The sequence below is a fragment of the Schistocerca cancellata genome, chromosome 2 (assembly GCF_023864275.1).
Source record: "Schistocerca cancellata isolate TAMUIC-IGC-003103 chromosome 2, iqSchCanc2.1, whole genome shotgun sequence".
NCBI classification, from domain to species: domain Eukaryota; kingdom Metazoa; phylum Arthropoda; class Insecta; order Orthoptera; family Acrididae; genus Schistocerca; species Schistocerca cancellata.
The window spans coordinates 1,113,868,064-1,113,892,401 of record NC_064627.1 but is presented as its reverse complement, the minus strand read 5'-3'; the positions used below and the strand labels follow the sequence as shown (position 1 = coordinate 1,113,892,401).

Below are 24,338 nucleotides of genomic sequence, written 5' to 3'. Positions count from 1 at the left end.
AATTGAAATCGGTCCACGGTTTTCCAGTCGTCTAGGGTCCAACTGATACGGTCGCGACTCCAGGAGAGGTGCTGCAAGCGATGTCGAGGTGTTAGCAAAGGCACTTGCTTCAGGCGTCTGCTGCCATAATCCATTAATCCATTAACGCCAAATATCGCCGCATTGTCCTGACGAATACGTTCGTCTTACGTCTGCAGTTATTCAGGTTGTGTTGCTTGTCTGTCAGCACTGACAACTCTAAGCAAACGCCGCTGCTGTCGGTCGTTAAGTGAAGGCCGTCGGCCGCTGCATTGGGTGAGAGGTGATGCCCGAAATTTGGTATTCTCAGTACATTCTTGGTTGGCTCTGTCGCTCTAGGAATATGAAAGACCATGTCCAATACTAATGTCTCATAATAGCATTTCTAAAGCTACAATACAATATAACCCAAGGGAAAAGAGAAACGTTGAAGGTCCCTTAAAGAGGGGGCGTCAACAATTCTGTGGCGGAAAGAGGTTTCCCCTAAAAAACACCAAATACACAAGTAAAATTTTGTGGGCAATTTGCAAACGAAAAATTGGCTTACTATGCATGTGTTGTTACTTGTCTCTCATACTTTTCCTATATCTGTGGTAAATTTTGTATTATATGGCAGTTTGTTGTGTAGTTATATCCTAATGTGAGAGCTTTCTTTTCGGGAGTTGCCAATATTTGTAGGAATAACATGGAATTTATCTTGTGGTGTTGTACTGTGGCTGTGGATATTTGATTTTATTTTCGTGTAGCCACTGCTAATTGTGTCTTAACTAACAGTAATCTTTTCAAGATGTACATACAAGGCATTCATATAAATTTGAATAATACTTACACGGATCTTTAATTCTCAGTATAATTGAAACAGCTCTCTTTCTTTTTAGTAATGAAAGTGTTTCAAGCAGAAAATGTGTGTATTTTTGTGAATTTCACAACAAAGTTTGATTTGTGGAGAAATGATTGCGACCGCTTACAGTTACTCTTTACATTTTCTTTGTTTATTTGTTCTCTTTTCGCGATTGTGTTTCTACATCTCATCTACATCTACATCCATACTCCGCAAGCCACCTGACGGTGTGTGGCGGAGGGTACCTTGAGTATTTCTATCGGTTCTCGCTTCTATTCCAGTCTCGTATTGTTCGTAGAAAGAAGTATTGTCGGTATGCTTCTGTGTGGGCTCTAATCTCTCAGATTTTATCCTCATGGTCTCTTCGCGAGATATACGTAGGAGGGAGCAATATACTGCTTGACTCTTCGGTGAAGGTATGTTCTCGAAACTTTGACAAAAGCCCGTACCGAGCTACTGAGCGTCTCTCCTGCAGAGTCTTCCACTAGAGTTTATCTATCATCTCCGTAACGCTTTCGCGATTACTAAATGATCCTGTAACGAAGCGCGCTGCTCTCCGTTGGATCTTCTCTATATCTTCTATCAACCCTATCTGGTACGGATCCCACACTGCTGAGCAGTATTCAAGCAGTGGGCGAAGAAGCGTACTGTAACCTACTTCCTTTGTTTTCGGATTGCATTTCCTTAGGATTCTTCCAATGAATCTCAGTCTGGTATCTGCTTTACCGACGATCAACATTATATGATCATTCCATTTTAAATCACTCCTAATGCGTACTCCCAGATAATTTATGGTATTAACTGCTTCCAGTTGCTGACCCGCTATTTTGTAGCTAACTGATAATGTATCTTCGTTTCTGTGTATTCGCAGCACAGTACACTTGTCTACATTGAGATTCAATTGCTATTCCCTGCACCATGCGTCAGTTCGCTGCAGATCCTCCTGCATTTCAGTACAATTTTCCATTGTTACAATCTCTCGATACACCACAGCATCATCTGCAAAAAGCGTCAGTGAACTTCCGATGTCATCCACCAGGTCATTTATGTATATTGCGAATAGCAACGGTCCTATGACACTCCCCTGCGGCACACCTGAAGTCACTCTTACTTCGGAAGACTTCTCTCCATTGAGAATGTCATGCTGCGTCCTGTTATCTAGGAACTCCTCAATCCAATCACACAATTGGTCTGATAGTCCATATGCTCTTACTTTGTTCATTAAACGACTGTGGGGAACTGTATCGAACGCCTTGCGGAAGTCAAGAAACACGGCATCTGCCTGTGAGCCCGTGTCTATGGCCCTCTGAGTCTCGTGGACGAATAGCGCGAGCTGGGTTTCACATGACCGTCTTTTTCGAAACCCATGCTGATTCCTACAGAGTAGATTTTCAGTTTTGGACACTACTGCATTTTAGCTCTACCAGTATGTCAGCCGTACCGTTCGTCTGTTATAAGGAGCGTGCCTTCACAGACCATTCTTTTTCAGCTCGGCTGCGCCAACGCCACGTCTTTCGCTGATACGGACTGGGGCAGCCGGATCCCCGAGCTGTGTGCCAGCATCTTGCTGGACGCCGAAGAACTCGCCGCCGGCGGCTACCTGTCGCCCACCAGGGACCTCTTCACCGAGCAAAGTAATCACGACATTTGTACAGCTTATACAGTGTGCAGTGTCACCTAACAAGCGTTGTCCACGGTGCAGCACGACGTTCAGCTGAGCAGTAGAGCAGAAGGAATTTCTGGTTTGTCAGAAGATAACACCACAGTAGCAGTTTGTAACAATAGGCGCGAGGAAAGAGATTTTGGAGCACCCAGTACTACACATGATTTACACGCTGCTCGTGCCACGTTATTGACCTCTATTGAGTAATACTAAGGGGCGCTTCACGAGCGCGAAACGACACAATACAACACGATAGTACATATCGCACGATCACTACATGTATACTTCGCAATCAGTCTAACAGTGTGAGTGCATTGTACTTCGGGTGCTATAATAAATATGTGAACACATTCTCATTGTTAAATCAGATATCTATGGAACTTCTTTGAGCGCAGATTACACTCCAGTTACAACACATTGTCATTAATCTGCATTTCACAGATCGAATATACGAGGGCGTACTGAAAAGTAATGCCCCGGAATTTTTTATGTGAAACTCTTGAAGCTTCTTAAATAATAAAAAAAAAAAACATTATTAACATTCTACATACACACCTGGAAATTGAAATAAGAACACCGTGAATTCATTGTCCCAGGAAGGGGAAACTTTATTGACACATTCCTGGGGTCAGATACATCACATGATCACACTGACAGAACCACAGGCACATAGACACAGGCAACAGAGCATGCACAATGTCGGCACTAGTACAGTGTATATCCACCTTTCGCAGCAATGCAGGCTGCTATTCTCCCATGGAGACGATCGTAGAGATGCTGGATGTAGTCCTGTGGAACGGCTTGCCATGCCATTTCCACCTGGCGCCTCAGTTGGACCAGCGTTCGTGCTGGACGTGCAGACCGCGTGAGACGACGCTTCATCCAGTCCCAAACATGCTCAATGGGGGACAGATCCGGAGATCTTGCTGGCCAGGGTAGTTGACTTACACCTTCTAGAGCACGTTGGGTGGCACGGGATACATGCGGACGTGCATTGTCCTGTTGGAACAGCAAGTTCCCTTGCCGGTCTAGGAATGGTAGAACGATGGGTTCGATGACGGTTTGGATGTACCGTGCACTATTCAGTGTCCCCTCGACGATCACCAGTGGTGTACGGCCAGTGTAGGACATCGCTCCCCACACCATGATGCCGGGTGTTGGCCCTGTGTGCCTCGGTCGTATGCAGTCCTGATTGTGGCGCTCACCTGCACGGCGCCAAACACGCATACGACCTTCATTGGCACCAAGGCAGAAGCGACTCTCATCGCTGAAGACGACACGTCTCCATTCGTCCCTCCATTCACGCCTGTCGCGACACCACTGGAGGCGGGCTACACGATGTTGGGTCGTGAGCGGAAGACGGCCTAACGGTGTGCGGGACCGTAGCCCAGCTTCATGGAGACGGTTGCGAATGGTCCTCGCCGATACCCCAGGAGCAACAGTGTCCCTAATTTGCTGGGAAGTGGCGGTGGGGTCCCCTACGGCACTGCGTAGGATCCTACGGTCTTGGCGTGCATCCGTGCGTCGCTGCGGTCCGGTCCCGACGGGCACGTGCACCTTCCGCCGACCACTGGCGACAACATCGATGTACTGTGGAGACCTCACGCCCCACGTGTTGAGCAATTCGGCGGTACGTCCACCCGGCCTCCCGCATGCCCACTATACGCCCTCGCTCAAAGTCCGTCAACTGCACATACGGTTCACGTCCACGCTGTCGCGGCGTGCTACCAGTGTTAAAGACTGCGATGGAGCTCCGTATGCCACGGCAAACTGGCTGACACTGACGGCGGCGGTGCACAAATGCTGCGCAGCTAGCGCCATTCGACGGCGAACACCGCGGTTCCTGGTGTGTCCGCTGTGCCGTGCGTGTGATCATTGCTTGTACAGCCCTCTCGCAGTGTCCGGAGCAAGTATGGTGGGTCTGACACACCGGTGTCAATGTGTTCTTTTTTCCATTTCCAGGAGTGTATGTAGACATGAAGAATAAAAATGTAGAATGTTAAAACGTTTGTTTTATTTATAAAGCCTTAAGAGCTTTCGCAGAAAAAAATTGGAGGCACTGCTTTCCAGCATGTCCTCGTGAAGTCAGTTAACAATGGGGTACCTTGGTTGTTGACTCAGAATTCATTTCCACACTTTCCGCAAGACGCTGTATGAACGTAAAGCACAAGGATAATGTTTCGGAAACTGAATAGAAGACAAGGCATTCAAATTAGTGGGAGGAAGGAGGAAAGGAACATTAGAGTTGAATGTGCCATCGACAAAGAGAGAATGGAGACGGTGCACAAACTCGAACTGGACAGAAAATCAGCCGTGGCCTTTCGACAGGTGCCAACCTGTCAGTCTCCATAACTGAGTTATATAAACCACGGAATCATTGAATCAGGACAGCTATATAGAGATTTGAAGTCCGTTGAACCTTTGCACTATCTCTCTCAATCCTGTACTGGAAGCGAGACTTTTGCTATGCTGGATGTGTAGTACAGCAGACAAATTTGTCCTTGCATCCAGCGTTTCTAGTTACTAAGAAAAGGACACTAATTTATTCGTTCAGCTACTACTGTAGATAAATAATTATTTATATTTGAAGCTGTTGCTCTAGAAACTAGATTTATTTTTGACCGATGAGAATATTTTTTTGTACTCTGTTGAATACTGGTCCCATAACATATCGTGTGCCTATTACTTGGGATACAGAAATTTGTTCAGAACCAAAACGTATTCAAGTTTTACTTTTAAATTCGTGGTTTGATTCTTCTGATATCCTGTGGACCAAATAGTAGGCTTTATTCATAAAGTTGAATATCATCTACAGTTAGTTTACGTTAGTCCTATTACAACAAAGTATATTTTTTCTCTGTTCCAGTTGTTCTTTGTGGCCTAGAGGGATTTAAAGAATTTATAAAACCTTCGTGGCTGGAGAAGATACTATCATGGCAACGACCATTTGGCTGTTACGGAAATCTGCATAATTCTATACTACGCAAAAGGTAAGTAAATTTTCTCGCAGTCGGTTAGTAAAATAAAGTAAATGACGGGGCGTCCTTTGATGGAGAACCCCAGAGCCGTGAAACATTCATCCGAAAACGACGCTGTCAAAAGTTATAAGCAAGGAACTATCTTCCCCAACACCTCCCCTCCATCACCCCAACATAAACAATATGAAGTCATAATATACAGTGTTATTACAAATGATTGAAGCGATTTCACAGCTCTACAATAACTTTATTATTTGACATATTTTCACAATGCTTTGCACACACATACAAAAACTCAAAGTTCTTTTAGGCATTCACAAATGTTCGACATGTGCCCCTTTAGTGATTCGGCAGACATCAAGCCGATAATCAAGTTCCTCCCACACTCGACGCAGCATGTCCCCATCAATGAGTCCTAAAGCATCGTTGATGCGAGCTCGCAGTTCTGGCACGTTTCTTGGTAGAGGAGGTTTAAACACTGAATCTTTCACATAACCCCACAGAAAGAAATCGCATGGGGTTAAGTCGCGAGAGCGTGGAGGCCATGACACGAATTGCTGATCATGATCTCCACCACGACCGATCCATCAGTTTTCCAATCTCCTGTTTAAGAAATGCCGAACATCATGATGGAAGTGCGGTGGAGCACCATCCTGTTGAAAGATGAAGTCGGCGCTGTCGGTCTCCAGTTGTGGCATGAGCCAATTTTCCAGCATGTCCAGATACACGTGTCCTGTAACGTTTTTTTCGCAGAAGAAAAAGGGGCCGTAAACTTTAAACCGTGAGATTGCACAAAACACGTTAACTTTTGGTGAATTGCGAATTTGCTGCACGAATGCGCGAGGATTCTCTACCGACCAGATTCGCACATTGTGTCTGTTCACTTCACCATTAAGAAAAATTGTTGCTTCATCACTGAAAACAAGTTTCGCACTGAACGCATCCTCTTCCATGAGCTGATGCAACCGCGCCGAAAATTCAAAGCGTTTGACTTTGTCATTGGGTGTCAGGGCTTGTAGCAATTATAAACGGTAAGGCTTCTGCTTTAGCCTTTTCCGTAAGATTTTCCAAACCGTCGGCTGTGGTACGTTTAGCTCCCTGCTTGCTTTATTCGTCGACTTCCGCGGGCTACGCGTGAAACTTGCCCGCACGCGTTCAACCGTTTCTTCGCTCACTGCAAGCCGACCCGTTGATTTCCTCTTACAGAGGCATCCAGAAGCTTTAAACTGCGCATACCATCGCCGAATGGAGTTAGCAGTTGGTGGATCTTTGTTGAACTTCGTCCTGAAGTGTCGTTGCACTGTTATGACTGACTGATGTGAGTGCATTTCAAGCACGACATACGCTTTCTCGGCTCCTGTCGCCATTTTGTCTCACTGCGCTCTCGAGCGCTCTGGCGGCAGAAACATGAAGTGCGGCTTCAGCCGAACAAAACTTTATGAGTTTTTCTACGTATCTGTAGTGTGTCGTGACCATATGTCAATGAATGGAGCTACAGTGAATTTATGAAATCGCTTCAATCATTTGTAATAGCCCTGTATATGCAGGGTATCACGGTCCATTTCTAAGAAAGGACGGATGGATTTACGTAACATAATTATGGTGTACCAGCAGAGTACCAAGTGTTGCCCGGGTAGTGCTTATTCCAACCTTGTGTTACGGCTTCTGCACCACTAGTCAGCAGCAGACACAGTGGCTGCGCCAAAGACTGAGACGGCGTGGAGTTCTACAATTATTTATTGAACTTTCTTTACAATTTCTCTCTTGTCTTCGCTGCCCAGCCCTGCGGATCCTTCCGCCTGGCTGCTGCTGTGTAGATTCTCTGCTAATGCGCGCCGCTGATCGCACTCGGGAGCCTCAGGCCACCAGTGCTCCGCTGAAGCCAGGATGCCCTGTGGTTGAGATGAACTCGTCGCCGTGAGGTCAGCTGCCGACGCCTGCTGCACCGGCGGCTGGGAAGCCGTCAGTCGCGATGTCCGCGAGGTCCCGTCACGGACGGACCACGCGCCGTGGGGCCGGGTTGCCGTGGAGTCAGGGCGTCAGTCCCCGGCGGCGCCTGTGACCGAGACCGCGCTGCGGCCGGTCCTGATGGAAGTTCTCGCTGTAGTTAGTCAGCCACGGTGCCGACCGAACTCGGGCCGACCTCCAGAGCTGAAGTTGACATCTGGCGGCGAACGGATGACTCCTGCGAGCTGGAGCAGACTTCCGGAATAGTCACCTACGAAGATTGGACATTCGGACACGGCCCACGTCCGTCCTCAGATCCGAACTGCTTCCTAATGGCTTCTGTCTGTTGCTGCCTGCGTTCCACTATTTATATCCGGCAGGAGGACGTTTTTTATCCTCGGTTGTAGCTTTTTGTTATTACTCCCACAGTATATTGCAGCGTAACTTAGCGTGCTGGCCTCACTTCCCCTTACTCAGCACTCTCCAGGCTTCGCTCAGTGCTCGGTCCGCGTGTGTCCTTGCGTCAGTCTGTTGGTAGACTGCTGCTGTCAGCAAGGCTATCTGTGCCTGCCTACTTCGCAATGCCTCAGTCGCCGGCGTGCCTCTGTTTTGCCATTCTCCACTGCGTGCAGCAATGCTTACTACATGTGGCTGCATCACTTGTGTTAGTCCATTTCCCCATTCCTCCTCCCCCTGTCCATTACCCTCACCCCTCCCTCTGTTCACCTCCTCCGTCCCCCGTTCTCTCTCCATCTGTTTCTGCTCCTCTGGCTGTCTATCTCCTCCTACGCCTTTCTCTGCCTATCCACTCTTCTGCCCTCTCTCTGACCATCTGCTCGCCTCCTCCACCCTGTCCATCTACTCCTTCCCCTCTCTATCCACCCCCCCCCCTCTGTTTATCTCCTCCTCCTCTGCCTCGTCTAATTCAATCTCCTGATGCCCTCTCTTTTTCCATCCCCTTCTCTCCCCTTCGCTGATCCTTTCCTCCTTCCTCCTCTCTCTCTCCTTCTCCAGCTGCTTCCTTACTCTATTTTCTCCTCTCCCCTCTTTCAGCCATCCCTTCGTCTTCCCTTTCTCCATCCATTCCCTTCTTCTCCTCTCCCTGCCCATGCCCCCCTCTCATCTCTCGGTGTCCTTCTTACCCTCCCCCCCCATCTCTGTCCATTCCCTCCTCCTTCCTTTCTCTGTCGATCTCTTCCTGTCCCCTCTGTCCATTTCCTCTTCGCCCTCTTCCTATCCATCTCTTTGTCTCCCCCCTGTCTGTGCCCATTTTCTCTTCCCCTCTTTTCCTGCCCTTCTCCTCCTTCACCCATCTTCCTTCACTTTCTCGCCTCCCCCACCCCAATAGGAGGCCGGTGGTTCTCATCGCCACACTATTTCTTTCCAGATTGTAGTAATTATGCGTACCAAATTTGGTTGAAATCGTTTCACAGGGTTTAGGATGAGCTCTCTACCCGTGACTTTGCTCCCACAAACACATCTCACAATCATTTCACATATACTTAACATATTTCACACGTATTTTTCCACATATCTCACCGGTATCTTTAGCGTATTTCACCATGCAGTTCCATTTTCATGAAGCTCTATGTTTATGACGTGATGTCCCCTGATCTGTCTGATGTACAGTGCTCTATTTTGTTACTACATCCAGCAGAATATGTGGACAATGTCTGCGAAATGTGATGCGACTAGAGTTACTAGCAAAAAGTTAATAAATTTAAATGCCATGCATGATGCGGCGGTTTTTAACGCACCTCAGTGTATATGACGTCATAACTCCTGAACCATGTGTCGTATAATGACATAATTTTTCTGGTGCATTTAGTTGTGTATCTTAATAGTGTCTGCAAAATGCGTCGGGAATACAATCAGTTGTAAAGAAATGACAAATTAAAACGTCGTGCTTCATGCGGCAGTTTTACCGAGTGACCAGTGAAAATGTAGCTAACAATAAATTTCTTAATCCTGCCTCGGGCATGGATGTGTGTGATGTCCTTAGGTCAGTTAGGTTTAAGTGGTTCTAAGTTCTAGAGGACTAATGACCTCAGAAGTTAAGTCCCATAGTGCTCAGAGCGATTTGAACCATTTTGAATAAATTTCTTTTACCATTTATAATTTTGTGAGGGCTGCCAGCGACAAAAGTTTCGTGAAGGTTTGAAATTATGTTTAAAGTTCGTGACAAGTCAATAAAGCTCTCATTCTCAAATACTCTATGAGTAAATTCTTTTTCCCACTTCTTTTTCATCCTCACCTCATCCCTTAAATAGGTAGCTGGTTCTTAAACCCACAGCGATTCTCTCCAGGCAGTAACTGATAAGTGTACCAGGTCTGGTTGAAATCGGTCCTGTGGCTTAGGAGGAGACACGGAACATAAATACATACATACAATCGTACGTCCACTTTTATAGTATGTATCGATTTCTGTGATAATTTGGGCCTGTTGCTCTTTTTCATAAAAAACGATAAAAGAAATGTTGTTGTTAGTGAAATATTCCGCAGTTCCTTGGATATTTGAAAAGCAAACACAAAAAAGCAACCATCCGCTTACTCTTCAGCGTGTTCCAAACAACTGCAAACGTTGCCGCTCTTCATGCTCTGTTAAGGAGGGCAAGTGAACAGTTTCTTTTCCCTCCCTGTGCTTCTTCTGCAAGATTTTTGATTTCCCGTATCTTCCTCTTTCGTTGGCTGCGAAGATCAAACCTCCTCTGAAAGCTAGACAAGGGTCTACAAACTTTTCCATCCTTCCAGCGCCGGCTGCTGAGGCCGAGCGGTTCTGGGCGCTACAGTCCGAAAGCGCGCTGCTGCTACGGTCGCAGGTTCGAATCCTGCCTCGCGAATGGATGTGTGTGATGTCTTTAGGTTAGTTAGGTTTAAGTACACTACTGGCCATTAAAATTGCTACACCAAGAAGAAATGCAGATGATAAACGGTTATTCATTGGACAAATATATTATACTAGAACTGACATGTGGTTACATTTTCACGCAATTTCGGTGCATAGATCCTGAGAAATCAGTACCCACACCAACCGCCTCTGGCCATAATAACGGCCTTGATACGCATGGGCATTGAGTCAAACAGAGCTTGGATGGCGTGTACAGGTACGGCTGCCCATGCAGCTTCAACACGATACCACAGTTCATCATGAGTAGTGACTGGCGTATTGTGACGAGCCAGTTGCACGGACACCATTGACCAGACGTTTTCAATTGGTGAGAGATCTGGAGAATGTGCTGGCCAGGGCAGCAGTCGATCATTTTCAGAATCCAGAAAGGTCCGAACAGGACCTGCGACATGCGGCCGTGCATTATCCTGCTGAAATGTAGGGTTTCGCAGGTATCGAATGAAGGGTAGAGCCTCGGGTCGTAACACATCTGAAATGTAACGTCCACTGTTCAAAGTGCCGTCAATGCGGACAATAGGTGACCGAGACGTGTAACCGATGGCACCCCATACCATCACGGCGGGTGATACGCCAGTATGGCGATGACGAATACACGCTTCCAATGTGCGTTGACCGCGATGTCGCCAAACACGGATGCGACCGTCATGATGCTGTAAACAGAACCTGGATTCATCAGAAAAAATGAAGTTTTGCCATTCGTGCACCCAGTTTCGCTCCTGTCTGTGATGCAGCGTCAAGGGTAACCGCAGCCACGGTCTCCTAGCTGATAGTCCATGTTGCTGCAAACGTCGTCGAGCTGTTCGTGCAGATGGTTGTTGTCTTGCAAACGTCCCCATCTGTTGACTCAGGGATCGAGACGTGGCTCCAAGATCCGTTACAGCCAAGCGGATAAGACGCCTGTCATCTCGACTGCTAGTGATACGAGGCCGTTGGGATCCAGTACGGCGTTCCGTATTACCCTTCTGAACCCACCGATTCAATATTCTGCTAACAGTCATTGGATCTCGACCAACGCGAGCAGCAATGTCGCGATACGATAAACCGCAATCGCGATAGGCTACAATCCGACCTTTATCAAAGTCGGAAACGTGATGGTACTCATTTCTCCTCCTTACATGAGGCATCACAACAACGTTTCACCAGGCAACGCCGGTCAACTGCTGTTTGTGTATGAGAAACCGGTTGGAAACTTTCCTCATGTCAGCACGTTTTAGGTGTCGCCACCGCCGCCAATTTTGTGTGAATAGCCCGCATCTCGTGGTCGTGCGGTAGCGTTCTCGCTTCCCACGCCCGGGTTCCCGGGTTCGATTGCCGGCGGGGTCAGGGATTTTCTCTGCCTCGTGATGGATGGGTGTTGTGTGCTGTCCTTAGGTCAGTTAGGTTTAAGTAGTTCTAAGTTCTAGGGGACTGATGACCATAGATGTTAAGTCCCATAGTGCTCAGAGCCATCTTGTGTGAATACTCTGAGAAGCTGATCATTTGCATATCACTGCATCTTCTTCCTGTCGGTTAAATTTCGCCTCTGTAGTACGTCATCTTCGTGGTGCAGCAATTTTAATGGCTAGTAGTGTAGTTCTAAGTCTATGGGACTGATGACCTCAGATGTTAAGTCCCATAGTGCTCAGAGCCATTTGAACCATCATTCCAGCGGTTGTGCCTTGTCAGCCCACTTTTACCTTCTCTGTCTCTTCTCAGCGATCACATGTCCTGTAGACCACGCGCTTCATCAACGATCTGTTTCCACCGCCTTCTATCTCTCGCAGCCTCTCTCCACCCTGCGAAAATTCCTAATGCTGCGATGTCCTTCTGCTTTACCTTCTGCTACCTTTTTATTTCATTCCAAAGGACCCACAAAGTCTGATATTTTGGCTTCCACTTAAAACTGGTTGACGATATTCTATACGCTGACGAGCCCAAACTATATGACGACTCCCTGCCTCGAGACAAAATAGCCGCCTGATGGATTTGCGAGAACTGACACGGTAAGGAAAGTACGCTGAGGGGACAATAGTCACGAGGTACCTCCTAACATTGTGGCGGACCTCCTCTTGCCTACCGCAGTGCAGCAACGCGAGGTGGCGTGGACTTAAAAAATCGTTGGAAGTCCCTCGGCAGAAACACTGAGCCATGTTGTCCCTATGAAAGCCCATAATTGCGAAAGTGTGGCCGGCGCAGGATTTTGTACACGAAATGACCTCTCGATTATGTCCCATACACGTTCGATTGGATTCAAGTCGAGGGTTCTGAGCAAACAAATCATTCGCTCGAACTTCCCAGAACTTTCTTTAAACCCTTGACATGACGCATTGTCGTCCACAAAAATTCCTTCGTTGTTTGGAAACATGGTCCCAGAATTGCTGCAAATGGTCTGCAAGTAGCCGAACATGACCATTTACAATAAATGGTGTGTTCAGTTGGACCAGAGGGCCCAGTTCATTCCACGTAAAGACAGGTCGCATTACAATGGAGCCACCACCAGCTTGCACAGCGCCTTGTTGACAACATGGGACCATGGCTTCGTGGGGCCTGCACCACACTCGAATCCTATCATCATCTCTTACCGACTGCAGTCGAGATTCATCTGGCCACGCCACGGTTTTCCAGTCGTCTAGGGTCCAACCGACATGGCACGAGCCCAAGACAGGTGCTGCAGGTGGAGTCGTGCTGTAAGCAAAGGAAGTCGTGTCGTTCGTCTGCTGCCATAGCCCATTAACGTCACCATTTGCTGCACTGTCCTAAAGGGCACGTTTGTCCTACGTTCCACATTGATTTATGTGGTTATTTCACGTCTGTTAGCACTGACAGTACGCCTGCTTAGCTGGACGGTAACATGCTCGCCTCCCATGCAAGCGGGCCCAGATTCGATTCTCGGCTGGATTGGAGATTTTCTCCACTCAAGGACTGGGTCTCCCATACAAGCGGGCCCAGGTTCGATTCCCGACTGGGTTGGAGATTTTCCCCGCTCAGGGACTGGGCGTTGTGTTGTCTTCAACATCATTTCATCCTCATCACTGGCGCGCAAGTCGCCCAATTCGGCGTCAAATGAAGTAAGACTTGCACTTGGCGGCCGAACCTCCCCGAATAGAGGCCCCCCGGCCAACGATGCTGTACACTCATTTCATTTCATTTCATTTCAGCACTGACAACTCGCTGCTCTCGGTCATTAAGTAGAGGCCGTCGGTCCCTGCGTTGTCTGTGGTGTTCTCGGCAGGATATTGACACTGTAGAAGTCGAAATATTGAAATCCCTAACTGTTTCTGAAATGGAATGTCCAATTAATCTAAGTCCAATTACCATTCCGCGTTCAGGGTTTGTTAATTTCCGTCGTGCAGCCATAATCACGTCGGAACGTTTTCACATAAATCACCTGAGTGGAAATAACAGCTCCGCCAATGCACGGCCCGTTTATCCCTTGTGTACGTGATGCTACTGTCATCTGTACACCCGTACGTGTGTATCGCAGACTCATGACTTTGGTCGCCTCATTGTACACAATGTAGCAGATACCAGTGGATAATCATCCAAGCGATGACACACGCCGAAAATGGGGAAGTACATCGACATAAGAGGCTTTGATATAATGCGTAGTGTTATGGCCCAGCGATGGGGCATGAATATAGCTTATCAGCTGTTCACGTTCTGCTGTCATTAGCATTTATGCAAAGTGGTTTGAGGACGATGAGACACGAGGAGGCGAGAAGACGTCAGTACCTCATCACAGAACAGGCTCCGTAATGCGGCACAGGCTGCGATTTGCGGCAGATCTGGCGACAGAGTACAATACTGATGGAAGACAATTCTTTCAGGGCACACCATTCAGCGCACACTGTTGAATGTGGACCGCAGCAGCAGGCGAGCCCTCCGTGTTCCCACGTTGACCCAACGAGATGATCAGTTACTACTGAAGTGGAGACGGGATCGTCTACATTGGATGGTGGGTCAATGAAAACGTGTCGCTTCATAGCATGAACCATGTTTCTCGTTATACGAGGTCGATGGTCGTGTTCAGACACACCGTCGTTCAAAAGAATGATTGCTCGAAACATGCACCGCATCATGGACAAAGATCGTTAGTAACAGTATTTTGTTATGGGGGACATTCACCTGGGCTTACATGGGACCAGTGGCAGTAACTGAAGGCACTTTGGCAGCAGTGGACTACGTTAACGTCTCGCTTCCCACGCCCGGGTTCCCGGGTTCGATTCCGGGCGGGGTCAGGGATTTTCTCTGCTTCGTGATGACTGGGTGTTGTGTGCTGTCCTTAGGTTACTTAGGTTTAAGTAGTTCTAAGTTCTAGGGGACTGATGACCATAGATGTTAAGTCCGATAGTGCTCAGAGCCATTTGAACCATTTGACTACGTCAACGTTATAGGAAGCCACCTGCATCCGTTCATACTTTGTGTCCTCCCCGAGAGCAAGGGCATCTTCCAGCACGCTATTTATTCCTGTCACAAGGCCGGAATCGTGCTACAGTCGTTCGTAGAGCGTAGGAGTGAACTCATGTTGATGTCTTGGCCACCAAATTCGCCTAATCTGAACACGATGGAACACACCTGGGACACTGCCGGGTGGTAGTTCTGCACCCATAAGACGCTGGTCCCTAGTTCACGGCAACTGCGTGGCCCAGCATATTCACAACCGACATACAAAAGAGTTACATGTTTGCACCTGTTACTGTCCTTCAGAGTAGTCACCAGCGATGTGTAGCACCCCTTGCTAGCGATGTGGAAGGCGTAGTATACCTTCATCTTCGTAATCAAATTAAACTCACAAGGACGTAAGTCCGGGGAGTGTGGAGGATGGTACAGTGCTTCCCAGTCCCATCGACCGAACAGAGCAGCCACAGCTTGCGCTGTATGCGCCCGCACGTTGTCGTACAAAATGACGGGTTGGATGCGCAGGAAGTGTCGCCGCTTCTTTCGCAAAGCAGGTCGCAGGTGATAATCCAAAACGAACAGTAATACTGTGCATTGACAGTCTGCCGTGGAGGAACGCAATGCGTTAGAATAACACCATCACAGTCGTATACAAGAATCACCATAACTGTCACCATACTGGGGCTCTGACGCACTTTAGACTTTCGCGGCGACCCATAACGACGCCATTCGTTGGATTGGTGTTTCAGTTTTGGCTCGTCGATGTGGCCCATGTCTCATCGAGTGTTACGATACGGCGTACGAAAGCCCCTCCTTCGCGCCCATAGCGTTCCAAGTGCGTCTGAGCAGCGTCGTAACGCATCCATTTCTGCATTTCCGTCAAGTCATGCGGAACCTATCGTGATGCAATTTTTGGCATGTCCAGGCATTACTTCAGGATCCGAAGCACAGTCGTACGCGCTAATCCGGTTTCGTGGACGATCTCACGAATCGTATTGCGTCGATCACTGTCCACTAACGCGGCAACACCACGCACTTCTTCTTCAGAGACGCTAGGACGACCTGCCCGATGCATGTCTGCCGCAGTTTGCCGACTTTCCTTGAAGACTTTAACCGAACGTGCCACTGTTCTGTACGGCAATGCCGATTCCCCGCACGCCCCTCAAAGACCTTGATGACACTGTCGTGCTGTACGACCTCTGGTACATTCAATCTTGATCCAACTCCGTTGTTCCTGTTTCGAAAACATAGTGATACAATTACGTTAGATCGCTCGCTCGCAAGTGACTGTGTTTCGCTCGATTGTGCGCACGCCGGTGACATGGGACGGGCGAGTCCATTTGCTCAGAGGTAAGGTACAGGGTGTTTCAAAAAGACCGGTATATTTGAAACAGCAATAAAAACTAAACGAGCAGCGATAGAAATACACCGTTTGTTGCAATATGCTTGGGACAACAGTACATTTTCAGGCGGACAAACTTTCGAAATTACAGTAGTTACAATTTTCAACAACAGATGGCGCTGCAAGTGATGTGAAAGATATAGAAGACAACGCAGTCTGTGGGTGCGCCATTCTGTACGTCGTCTTTCTGCTGTAAGCGTGTGCTGTTCACAACGTGCAAGTGTGGTGTGGACAACATGGTTTATTCCTTAGAACAGAGGATTTTTCTGGTGTTGGAATTCCACCGCCTAGAACACAGTGTTGTTGCAACAAGACGAAGTTTTCAACGGAGGTTTAATGTAACCAAAGGACCGAAAAGCGATACAATAAAGGATCTGTTTGAAAAATTTCAACGGACTGGGAATGTGACGGATGAACGTGCCGGAAAGGTAGGGCGACCGCGTACGGCAACCGCAGAGGGCAACGCGCAGCTAGTGCAGCAGGTGATCCGACAGCAGCCTCGGGTTTCCGTTCGCTGTGTTGCAGCTGCGGTCCAAATGACGCCAACGTCCACGTATCGTCTCATGCGCCAGAGTTTACACCTCTATCCGTACAAAATTCAAACGCGGCAACCCCTCAGCGCCGCTACCATTGCTGCACGAGAGACATTCGCTAACGATATAGTGCACAGGATTGATGACGGCGATATGCATGTGGGCAGCATTTGGTTTACTGACGAATCTTATTTTTACCTGGACGGCTTCGTCAATAACAGAACTGGCGTATATGGGGAACCGAAAAGCCCCATGTTGCAGTCCCATCGTCCCTGCATCCTCACAAAGTACTGGTCTGGGCCGCCATTTCTTCCAAAGGAATCATTGGCCCATTTTTCAGATCCGAAACGATTACCGCATCACGCTATCTGGACATTCTTCGTGAATTTGTGGCGGTACAAACTGCCTTAGACGACACTGCGAACATCTCGTGGTTTATGCAAGATGGTGCCCCGCCACATCGCACGGCCGACGTCTTTAATTTCCTGAATGAATATTTCGATGATCGTGTGATTGCTTTGGGCTATCCGAAACATACAGGAGCCGGCGTGGATTGGCCTCCCTATTCGCCAGACATGAACCCCTGTGACTTCTTTCTGTGGGGACACTTGAAAGACCAGGTGTACCGCCAGAATTCAGAAACAATTGAACAGCTGAAGCAGTACATCTCATCTGCATGTGAAGCCATTCCGCCAGACACGTTGTCAAAGGTTTCGGGTAATTTCATTCAGAGACAGCGCCATATTATTGCTACGCATGGTGGATATGTGGAAAATATCGTACTATAGAGTTTCCCAGACCGCAGCGCCATCTGTTGTTGACAATTGTAACTACTGTAATTTCGAAAGTTTGTCTGCCTGAAAATGTACTGTTGCCCCAAACATATTGCAACAAACTGTGTATTTCTATCGCTGCTCGTTTAGTTTTTATTGCCGTTTCAAATATACCGGTCATTTTTGAAACACCCTGTAGGTATGTCAACAACGTGTACTATCAGCGACAATAGTAGATTCCATTGCATAGTGTGTCCACAGCAGAGTTGCCACTATATAAGTTCCAACCTGCGTATATTGGCTCGGCGGTGTTTGACTATAATGAAAGAAGTTATGTAAGTATAATGGGTTATCAAAAAGTTTCTGTTCGAAGGTCGCACAGTCCAGAATCGGTATACTAGTCAGAAAAAATCACCATGAGTGTTGAGACGCTTCATCCCACCCACGCAACACGATGGAGATAATCGTTCGGTAAAACACGGTGTTCTCCTAGGTGAGGAAGTCCGTAAGTGCGTGTTGCACATCCTCGTCCAGCAGGAATCGTCAGCCCTTCAACGCATTCTTTAAGGGATAACCACATGGGGAGAGATCAGGAGGACAGGACTACGAGGCGGCAGCTCGAGTGTCTCCCACTTTGGTTGGCGTAACTTCCGCATTACGACATCTACGATATGAGAAAGTGCGTTACCGTGAAGCAACAGCACCACTTGGCGTGCCATTCCATAACAGTGGTTTTCGACTAACATGCTGCCGCATGCACAGTCTCCATTCTACCGGTGTTTGTCCTTCAGCAGCCAAGAAAAGAATAACAGCACATAGGTCTTTGTTTGTGTGATGCATTTGGTAATAACGTCGCCACAGTTCACGTTTCCGTATTTGCCGCACGCTCGTCGCAAAGACACGAATGCCACACTAATGCCTTGCCTGCATGTCAGTGCCCATATACCCTCACCTTAGTCGCGCTACGTTCCGTACAGGGTGTTCGGAAATTTCCGTTACAAATTTCTAGAGCTTGTAGAGGATTGTTTCAAAAGTGAAGTTCCCAACTCTGTACCCTTGCCGTGCACGGTGCAATGCGAAATCTGGCAACACCACCGTGTTCGCCGGATACCCCACCACTGATCCAACTACCAGCGTGGCTCTGCAATGGTCAGTACCAGCTTGACAGCCGTAAGTGATGGAGCCCGTCATCGCCGTCACCACCAAGTGTGAAATTCGTGCGGTCATCCGACTTTTTCACGCAAGAAAGTTACCACTTGTACAAATTCGTCGGCAATTGAGTGAAGTGTATGGCGAAACGTGTATAAGCATTCAACACGTCCGAAAATGGTGTAGGGAGTGTTCCAGCGGCCGTACGGACGTCCACGACGAACAACGAAGCGGGAGGCCGTCGATCTCCGACGAAGTTGTAACGAAAGTTGAGCAAATCCTGCTCGAAGATCGGTGAAATACCATCCGGCAACTGGCTGCTCAAATTCCTGGGGCTTCTGAAGCTTCAATTGACAGGATATTGAATGAAAAGCTAAGCTATCACATGGTGTGCGCGCGCTGGGTGCCGCACATGCTTTCAGAAGTCCACAAATAGCAGCGCGCGAATGTGCTCGGAAGTTCTGGAGAGAATGCGACGAGAATAAGGAAGACTTCCTTGATTCCATTGTTACAGGGGATGAACCCCGTGGTACCATTATGTTACTCCGGAAACAAAACAACAATCGCACCAATGGAAACACACCTGATCGCCACCACCAAAGAAGTTTAAGCAGCAGCTGTCAGCAGGAAAAATCGTGGCATCGGTGTATTGAGACCGGCGTGGTGTATTGCTCATTGATTTTATGCGTAGAGGGACCACCATAAACTCGACAGGTTATTACGAGACCTTAAAAATCTCAGATCGGCAATCCAAAATCGACGTAGGATGAAAACTCAGCAAAGGCGTAAGCCTGCACCACGACAATGCCCGTCCACATGTGTCGCAACAAACGAAGGAGTTAATCGACAAATTTGGCTGCGATGTCATTGACCATCCCCCTTACAGCCCCGATTTGGCACCCAGCGGTTTCCATCTGTTTCCCAAATTGAAGGAGCACCTAGGTGGTCTATGATTCCAGACGGACGACGAGTTGCAAGAAGAAGTTTTCAAGTTTCTCAACGGGTTGACTTCTTTGAGCTGGGAATGCAAAAGTGGATTACTCGACAGAAAAAAATGCATAGAAAAAATGGGGACTATGTGGAAAAAAAGCTTAAGGATCAACGTTTCCAATGGTGAAATCGTTTTTTCGAATAAAATATTCCTTGTGTCTAAAAAAATGTGGGAACCTTATTTTTGAATAGGTGCCCATGTCCGGGAACGTACCGTTTCCGTTCTTCGACGGTTTCAGTTCAGATGTTTAACTCATCCACTTCTGCGTCAGGAATTGAATTAGGCCTCACGCAGTACAATTATTAGGTAACAATTCGAAAGGAAAGATAACGAAACATCCATTTATCACTTAAGCACATTTCTTTGCATTATTAGTTAAACATTACATGTTTACAGTATTCCAAAACAAAAAAGAACCCATCATGTTGTACGTACAGAACAGCACTGATGCATTACAACAGCGCCTCGACGTAGCTACACCAATGTGGTTACAGACAATGTACCTAAGAAGCATGTTCTGGTACACACTCTCCATCTCACCTGGTGTCTCCTCAATTTCTAGTGCAGCGGCCAGAACTCGTGCCAGCAAATCTTCCTGTGAAACTTCCTGGCAGATCAAAACTGTGTGCCCGACCGAGACTCGAACTCGGGACCTTTGCCTTTCGTGGGCAAGTGCTCTACCATCTGAGCTACCGAAGCACATATGGTAGAGCACTTGCACGCGAAAGGCAAAGGTCCCGAGTTCGAGTCTCGGTCGGATCGGGCACACAGTTTTGATCTGCCAGGAAGTTTCATATCAGCGCACACTCCGCTGCAGAGTGAAAATCTCATTCTGGAAACATCCCCAGGCTGTGGCTAAGCCATGTCTCCGCAATATCCTTTCTTTCAGGAGTGCTAGTTCTGCAAGGTTCGCAGGAGAACTTCTGTAAAGTGTGGAAGGTAGGAGACGAAATACTGGCAGAAGTAAAGCTGTGAGACCGGACGTGAGTCGTGCTTCGGTAGCTCAGATGGTAGAGCACTTGCCCGCGAAAGGCAAAGGTCCCGAGTTCGAGTCTCGGTCGGGCACACAGTTTTGATCTGCCAGGAAGTTTCATATCAGCGCACACTCCGCTGCAGAGTGAAAATCTCATTCTGAAAATCTTCCTGTGTCTCTACAGGAGTCTCGCAGCAAGACAGACGTTAAGTGACATCACGTGAAAGTGTGACGCAGTACACGTTATCCTGTCTACCCTACTGCATACTAGGACAAGCAACTCTGAGACTCTTTCCTTTCCCTCAGCAGATGTGGAGGCGTTACACAACCTGAATTGAAATCGTAGTAGAACGGAAACGGTACTCATTCCCCTCTACAAGCTTAGCAGTTTGTAGCGGGAATTTCCGGTGATGCTATATACGCTGCAGCAACGCCCTCAAACTGAATCTCTTTGATCACCCTTTAATGAAAAGAGTCTTGTATATATGCAGCAATAAACTACAATGGACTGTTGTTTCAGACTCAGATTTCTGTGTCTGGCATGCCTCAAAACTTTCGTCATATGGCCAGCAAATGATTCATATAGGAGTGTAGCTTATATATTTGAAGTAATACTGTAGTGTAAGCTATAGTAAACCACAAAACGTGTGAGTATTTCAAAAATTGTACATTTTCATGTTCACAGGCGACGGAAGAGAACAGACATCGCAGGCGACTACGACTGTTCGATGCACTTCACTGGCTTAGCCGTCAGTGGAATTACGCTGTTTCTCCGAGACATGATAGAAACGAGGTAACGGGAAACTGTATTGTAATTTCACTTTAAAGAACTTAATAAAACTTTGTTGAAAGAATGCAAAATATTTGTGATCATTGTATAAAATCACTACATATTCTCACTAGACAAAATGCTAGCCATCTAGCGTACCGAAGCCACTAGTTAATAAGCACTTGCAGATGGCATGCAATGACGGGAGCAAGTAAAAAACTTCTGGGAGTGTGGACTCGAACTCAGAAAGTCCAAGGGGGGGGGGGGGGGGGGGTACAGTACAATATCTGTCTTGTAACATGTGGGGCACGACCATCATCACGTAGTGGCTAAACGGAGCGATTGGCTACGCGACAAAAGTCGTCCGTTAAGTATCGCAAATGTTCCATCGTAGATTGATAGACATAAAAAAGTAAAAGATAAAAAAATCGGTGCACCACGAAGAAATTATTCGAATGCGACGAAAATCGGTAGATATGATGTACATGTACTGACAAACAAATCAGGAATACTGGATGATTTATTGAAGAGAAAGAGCTTTACAAACTGAGCCACTCAATAACGTGTTGCTTACGCAAGCAGTTATTCTCGCCGGCCGCTATGGCCGAGCGGTTCTAGGCGCTTCAGTCCGCAACCGCGCGACTGCTACGGTCGTAGTTTCGTATCCTGCCTCGGGTATGGATGTGTGTGATGTCCTTAGGTTAGTTAGGTTTAAGTAGTTCTAAGTTCTAGGGGAATGATGACCTCACATGTTAAGTCCCATAGTGCTCAGAGCAATTTGAACCATTTGAACCAGTTATTCGGCTTGGCATTAACTGATAGAGTTGTTGGTGTCCCCCTGAGGCACACCGTGTCATGTTGTTGTTGTCGTTCTTGTTGTTGTGGTCCTCAGTCCTGAGACTGGTTTGATGCAGCTCTCCATGCTACTCTATCCTGTGCAAGCTTCTTCATCTCCCAGTACCTACTGCAGCCTGCATCCTTCTGAATCTGCTTAGTGTATTCATCTCTTGGTCTCCCTCTACGATTTTTACCCTCCACGCTGCCCTCCAATACTAAATTGGTGATCCCTCGATGTCTCAGAACATGTCCTACCAACCCATCCCTTCTTCTAGTCAAGTTGTTCAAAATGGTTCAAATGGCTCTGAGCACTATGGGACTTAACATCTATGGTCATCAGTCCCCTAGAACTTAGAACTACTGAAACCCAACCAACCTAAGGACATCACACAACACCCAGTCATCACGAGGCAGAGAAAGTCAAGTTGTGCCACAAGCTCCTCTTCTCCCCAATTCTATTCAACACCTCCTCATTAGTTATGTGATCTACCCATCTAATCTTCAGCATTCTTCTGTAGCACCACATTTCGAAAGCTTCTATTCTCTTCTTGTCTAAGCTATTTATCGTCTACGTTTCACTTCCATACATGGCTACACTCCATACAAATACTTTCAGAAACGACTTCCTGACATTTAAATCTATGCTCGATGTTAACAAATTTTTCTTCTTCAGAAACGCTTTCCTTGCCATTGGCAGTATACATTTTATATCCTCTCTACTTCGACCATCATCAGTTACTTTGCTCCCCAAATAGCAAAACACCTTTACTACTTTAAGTGTCTCATTTTCTAATTCCCTCAACATCACGCGACTTAATTCGGCTACATTCCATTATCCTCGTTTTGCTTTTGTTGATGTTTATCTTATACGCCCCTTTCATGACACTGTCCATTCCGTTCAACTGCTCTTCCAAGTCCTTTGCTGTCTCTTACAGAATTACAATGTCATCGGTGAACCTCAAAGTTTTTATTTCTTCTCCATGGATTTTAATACCTACTCCTTACTTTTCTTTTGTTTTCTTTATTGCTTACTCAATATACAGATTGAATAACATCGGGGATAGGCTAGAACCCTGTCTCACTCCCTTCCCAACTACTGCTTCCCTTTCATACCCCTCGACTCTTATAACTGTCATCTGCTTTCCGTACAAATTGTGAATAGCCTTTCGCTCTCTGTATTTTACCCCTGCCACCTTCAGAATTTGAAAGAGAGTATTCCAATCAACACTGTGAAAAGCTTTCTCTCAGTCATCAAATCCTAGAAACGTAAGTTGGCTTTTCCTTAATCTTTGTTCTAAGATAAGTCGTAGGGTCAGTATTACCTCACGTGTTCCGACATTTCTACGGAATCCAAACTGATCTTTCCCGAGGTCGGCTTCTATCAGTTTTTCCATTCGTCTGTAAAGAATTCGCGTTAGTATTTTGCAGCTGTGACTTATTAAACTGATAGTTCGGTAATTTTCACATCTGTCAACACCTGCTTTCTTTGGAATTGGGATTATTACATTCTTCCAATTGGCGAGGTTAGGTCATCAAAAGGCAGAGATGGGGGGAGGGCCCTGCCGGTAATGCTGCAAACGTTCTCAGTTGGGGAGAGGTTGAGCGACTTTACGGGCCAAGGTACAGTCTGACAAGAACGAAGAGAAGCAGTAGGAAAACTCACCGCATGCAGGTGGGCGCACTATCTTCTGAAATATAAGCCCAGAATGGTTTACCATGAAGGGCAACAAAGTAGGGCGTAGAATATCGTCGACGTACCGCTGCGCTGTAAGTGCCGCGTATGACAACCACGAAGGTCCTGCTATGAAAAGCAATGGCAAGGTGGTCCATCACTCCTAGTTGGGCTGTACGGTGGGCGACAGTTAAGTTGGTATTCCACCGCTGTCTGGAGTGTTTCCAGATATTACTGGTCATTGGGTTGGTTGGTTGGTTGGTTGGTTTGGGGAAGGAGACCAGACAGCGTGGTCATCGGTCTCATCGGATTAAGGAAGGAAGTCGGCCGTGCCCTTTCAGAGGAACCATCCCGGCATTTGCCTGGAGTGATTTAGGGAAATCACGGAAAACCTAAATCAGGATGGCCAGACGCGGGATTGAACCGTCGTCCTCCCGAATGCGAGTCCAGTGTCTAACCACTGCGCCACCCCGCTCGGTACTGGTCATTGGGGCTCAGTTCGAAGCG

The 24,338-nt window shown here is 47.3% G+C and overlaps 1 protein-coding gene across 1 annotated transcript in view; it reads left to right on the top strand.

The window, feature by feature from the left end:
* LOC126161261 (UPF0764 protein C16orf89 homolog) overlaps positions 1-21,405 on the top strand; it is a 54,605-nt gene extending 33,200 nt beyond the window's left edge. The window contains exons 4-6 of the mRNA XM_049917000.1: positions 2,349-2,493; positions 5,389-5,512; positions 21,239-21,405. Of these exons, the coding sequence (XP_049772957.1) occupies positions 2,349-2,493; positions 5,389-5,512; positions 21,239-21,350 (381 nt within the window). The 3' untranslated portion in view covers positions 21,351-21,405. The remainder of the gene's footprint in view (positions 1-2,348; positions 2,494-5,388; positions 5,513-21,238) is intronic.
* The last annotated feature ends 2,933 nt before the right edge of the window (positions 21,406-24,338 follow it).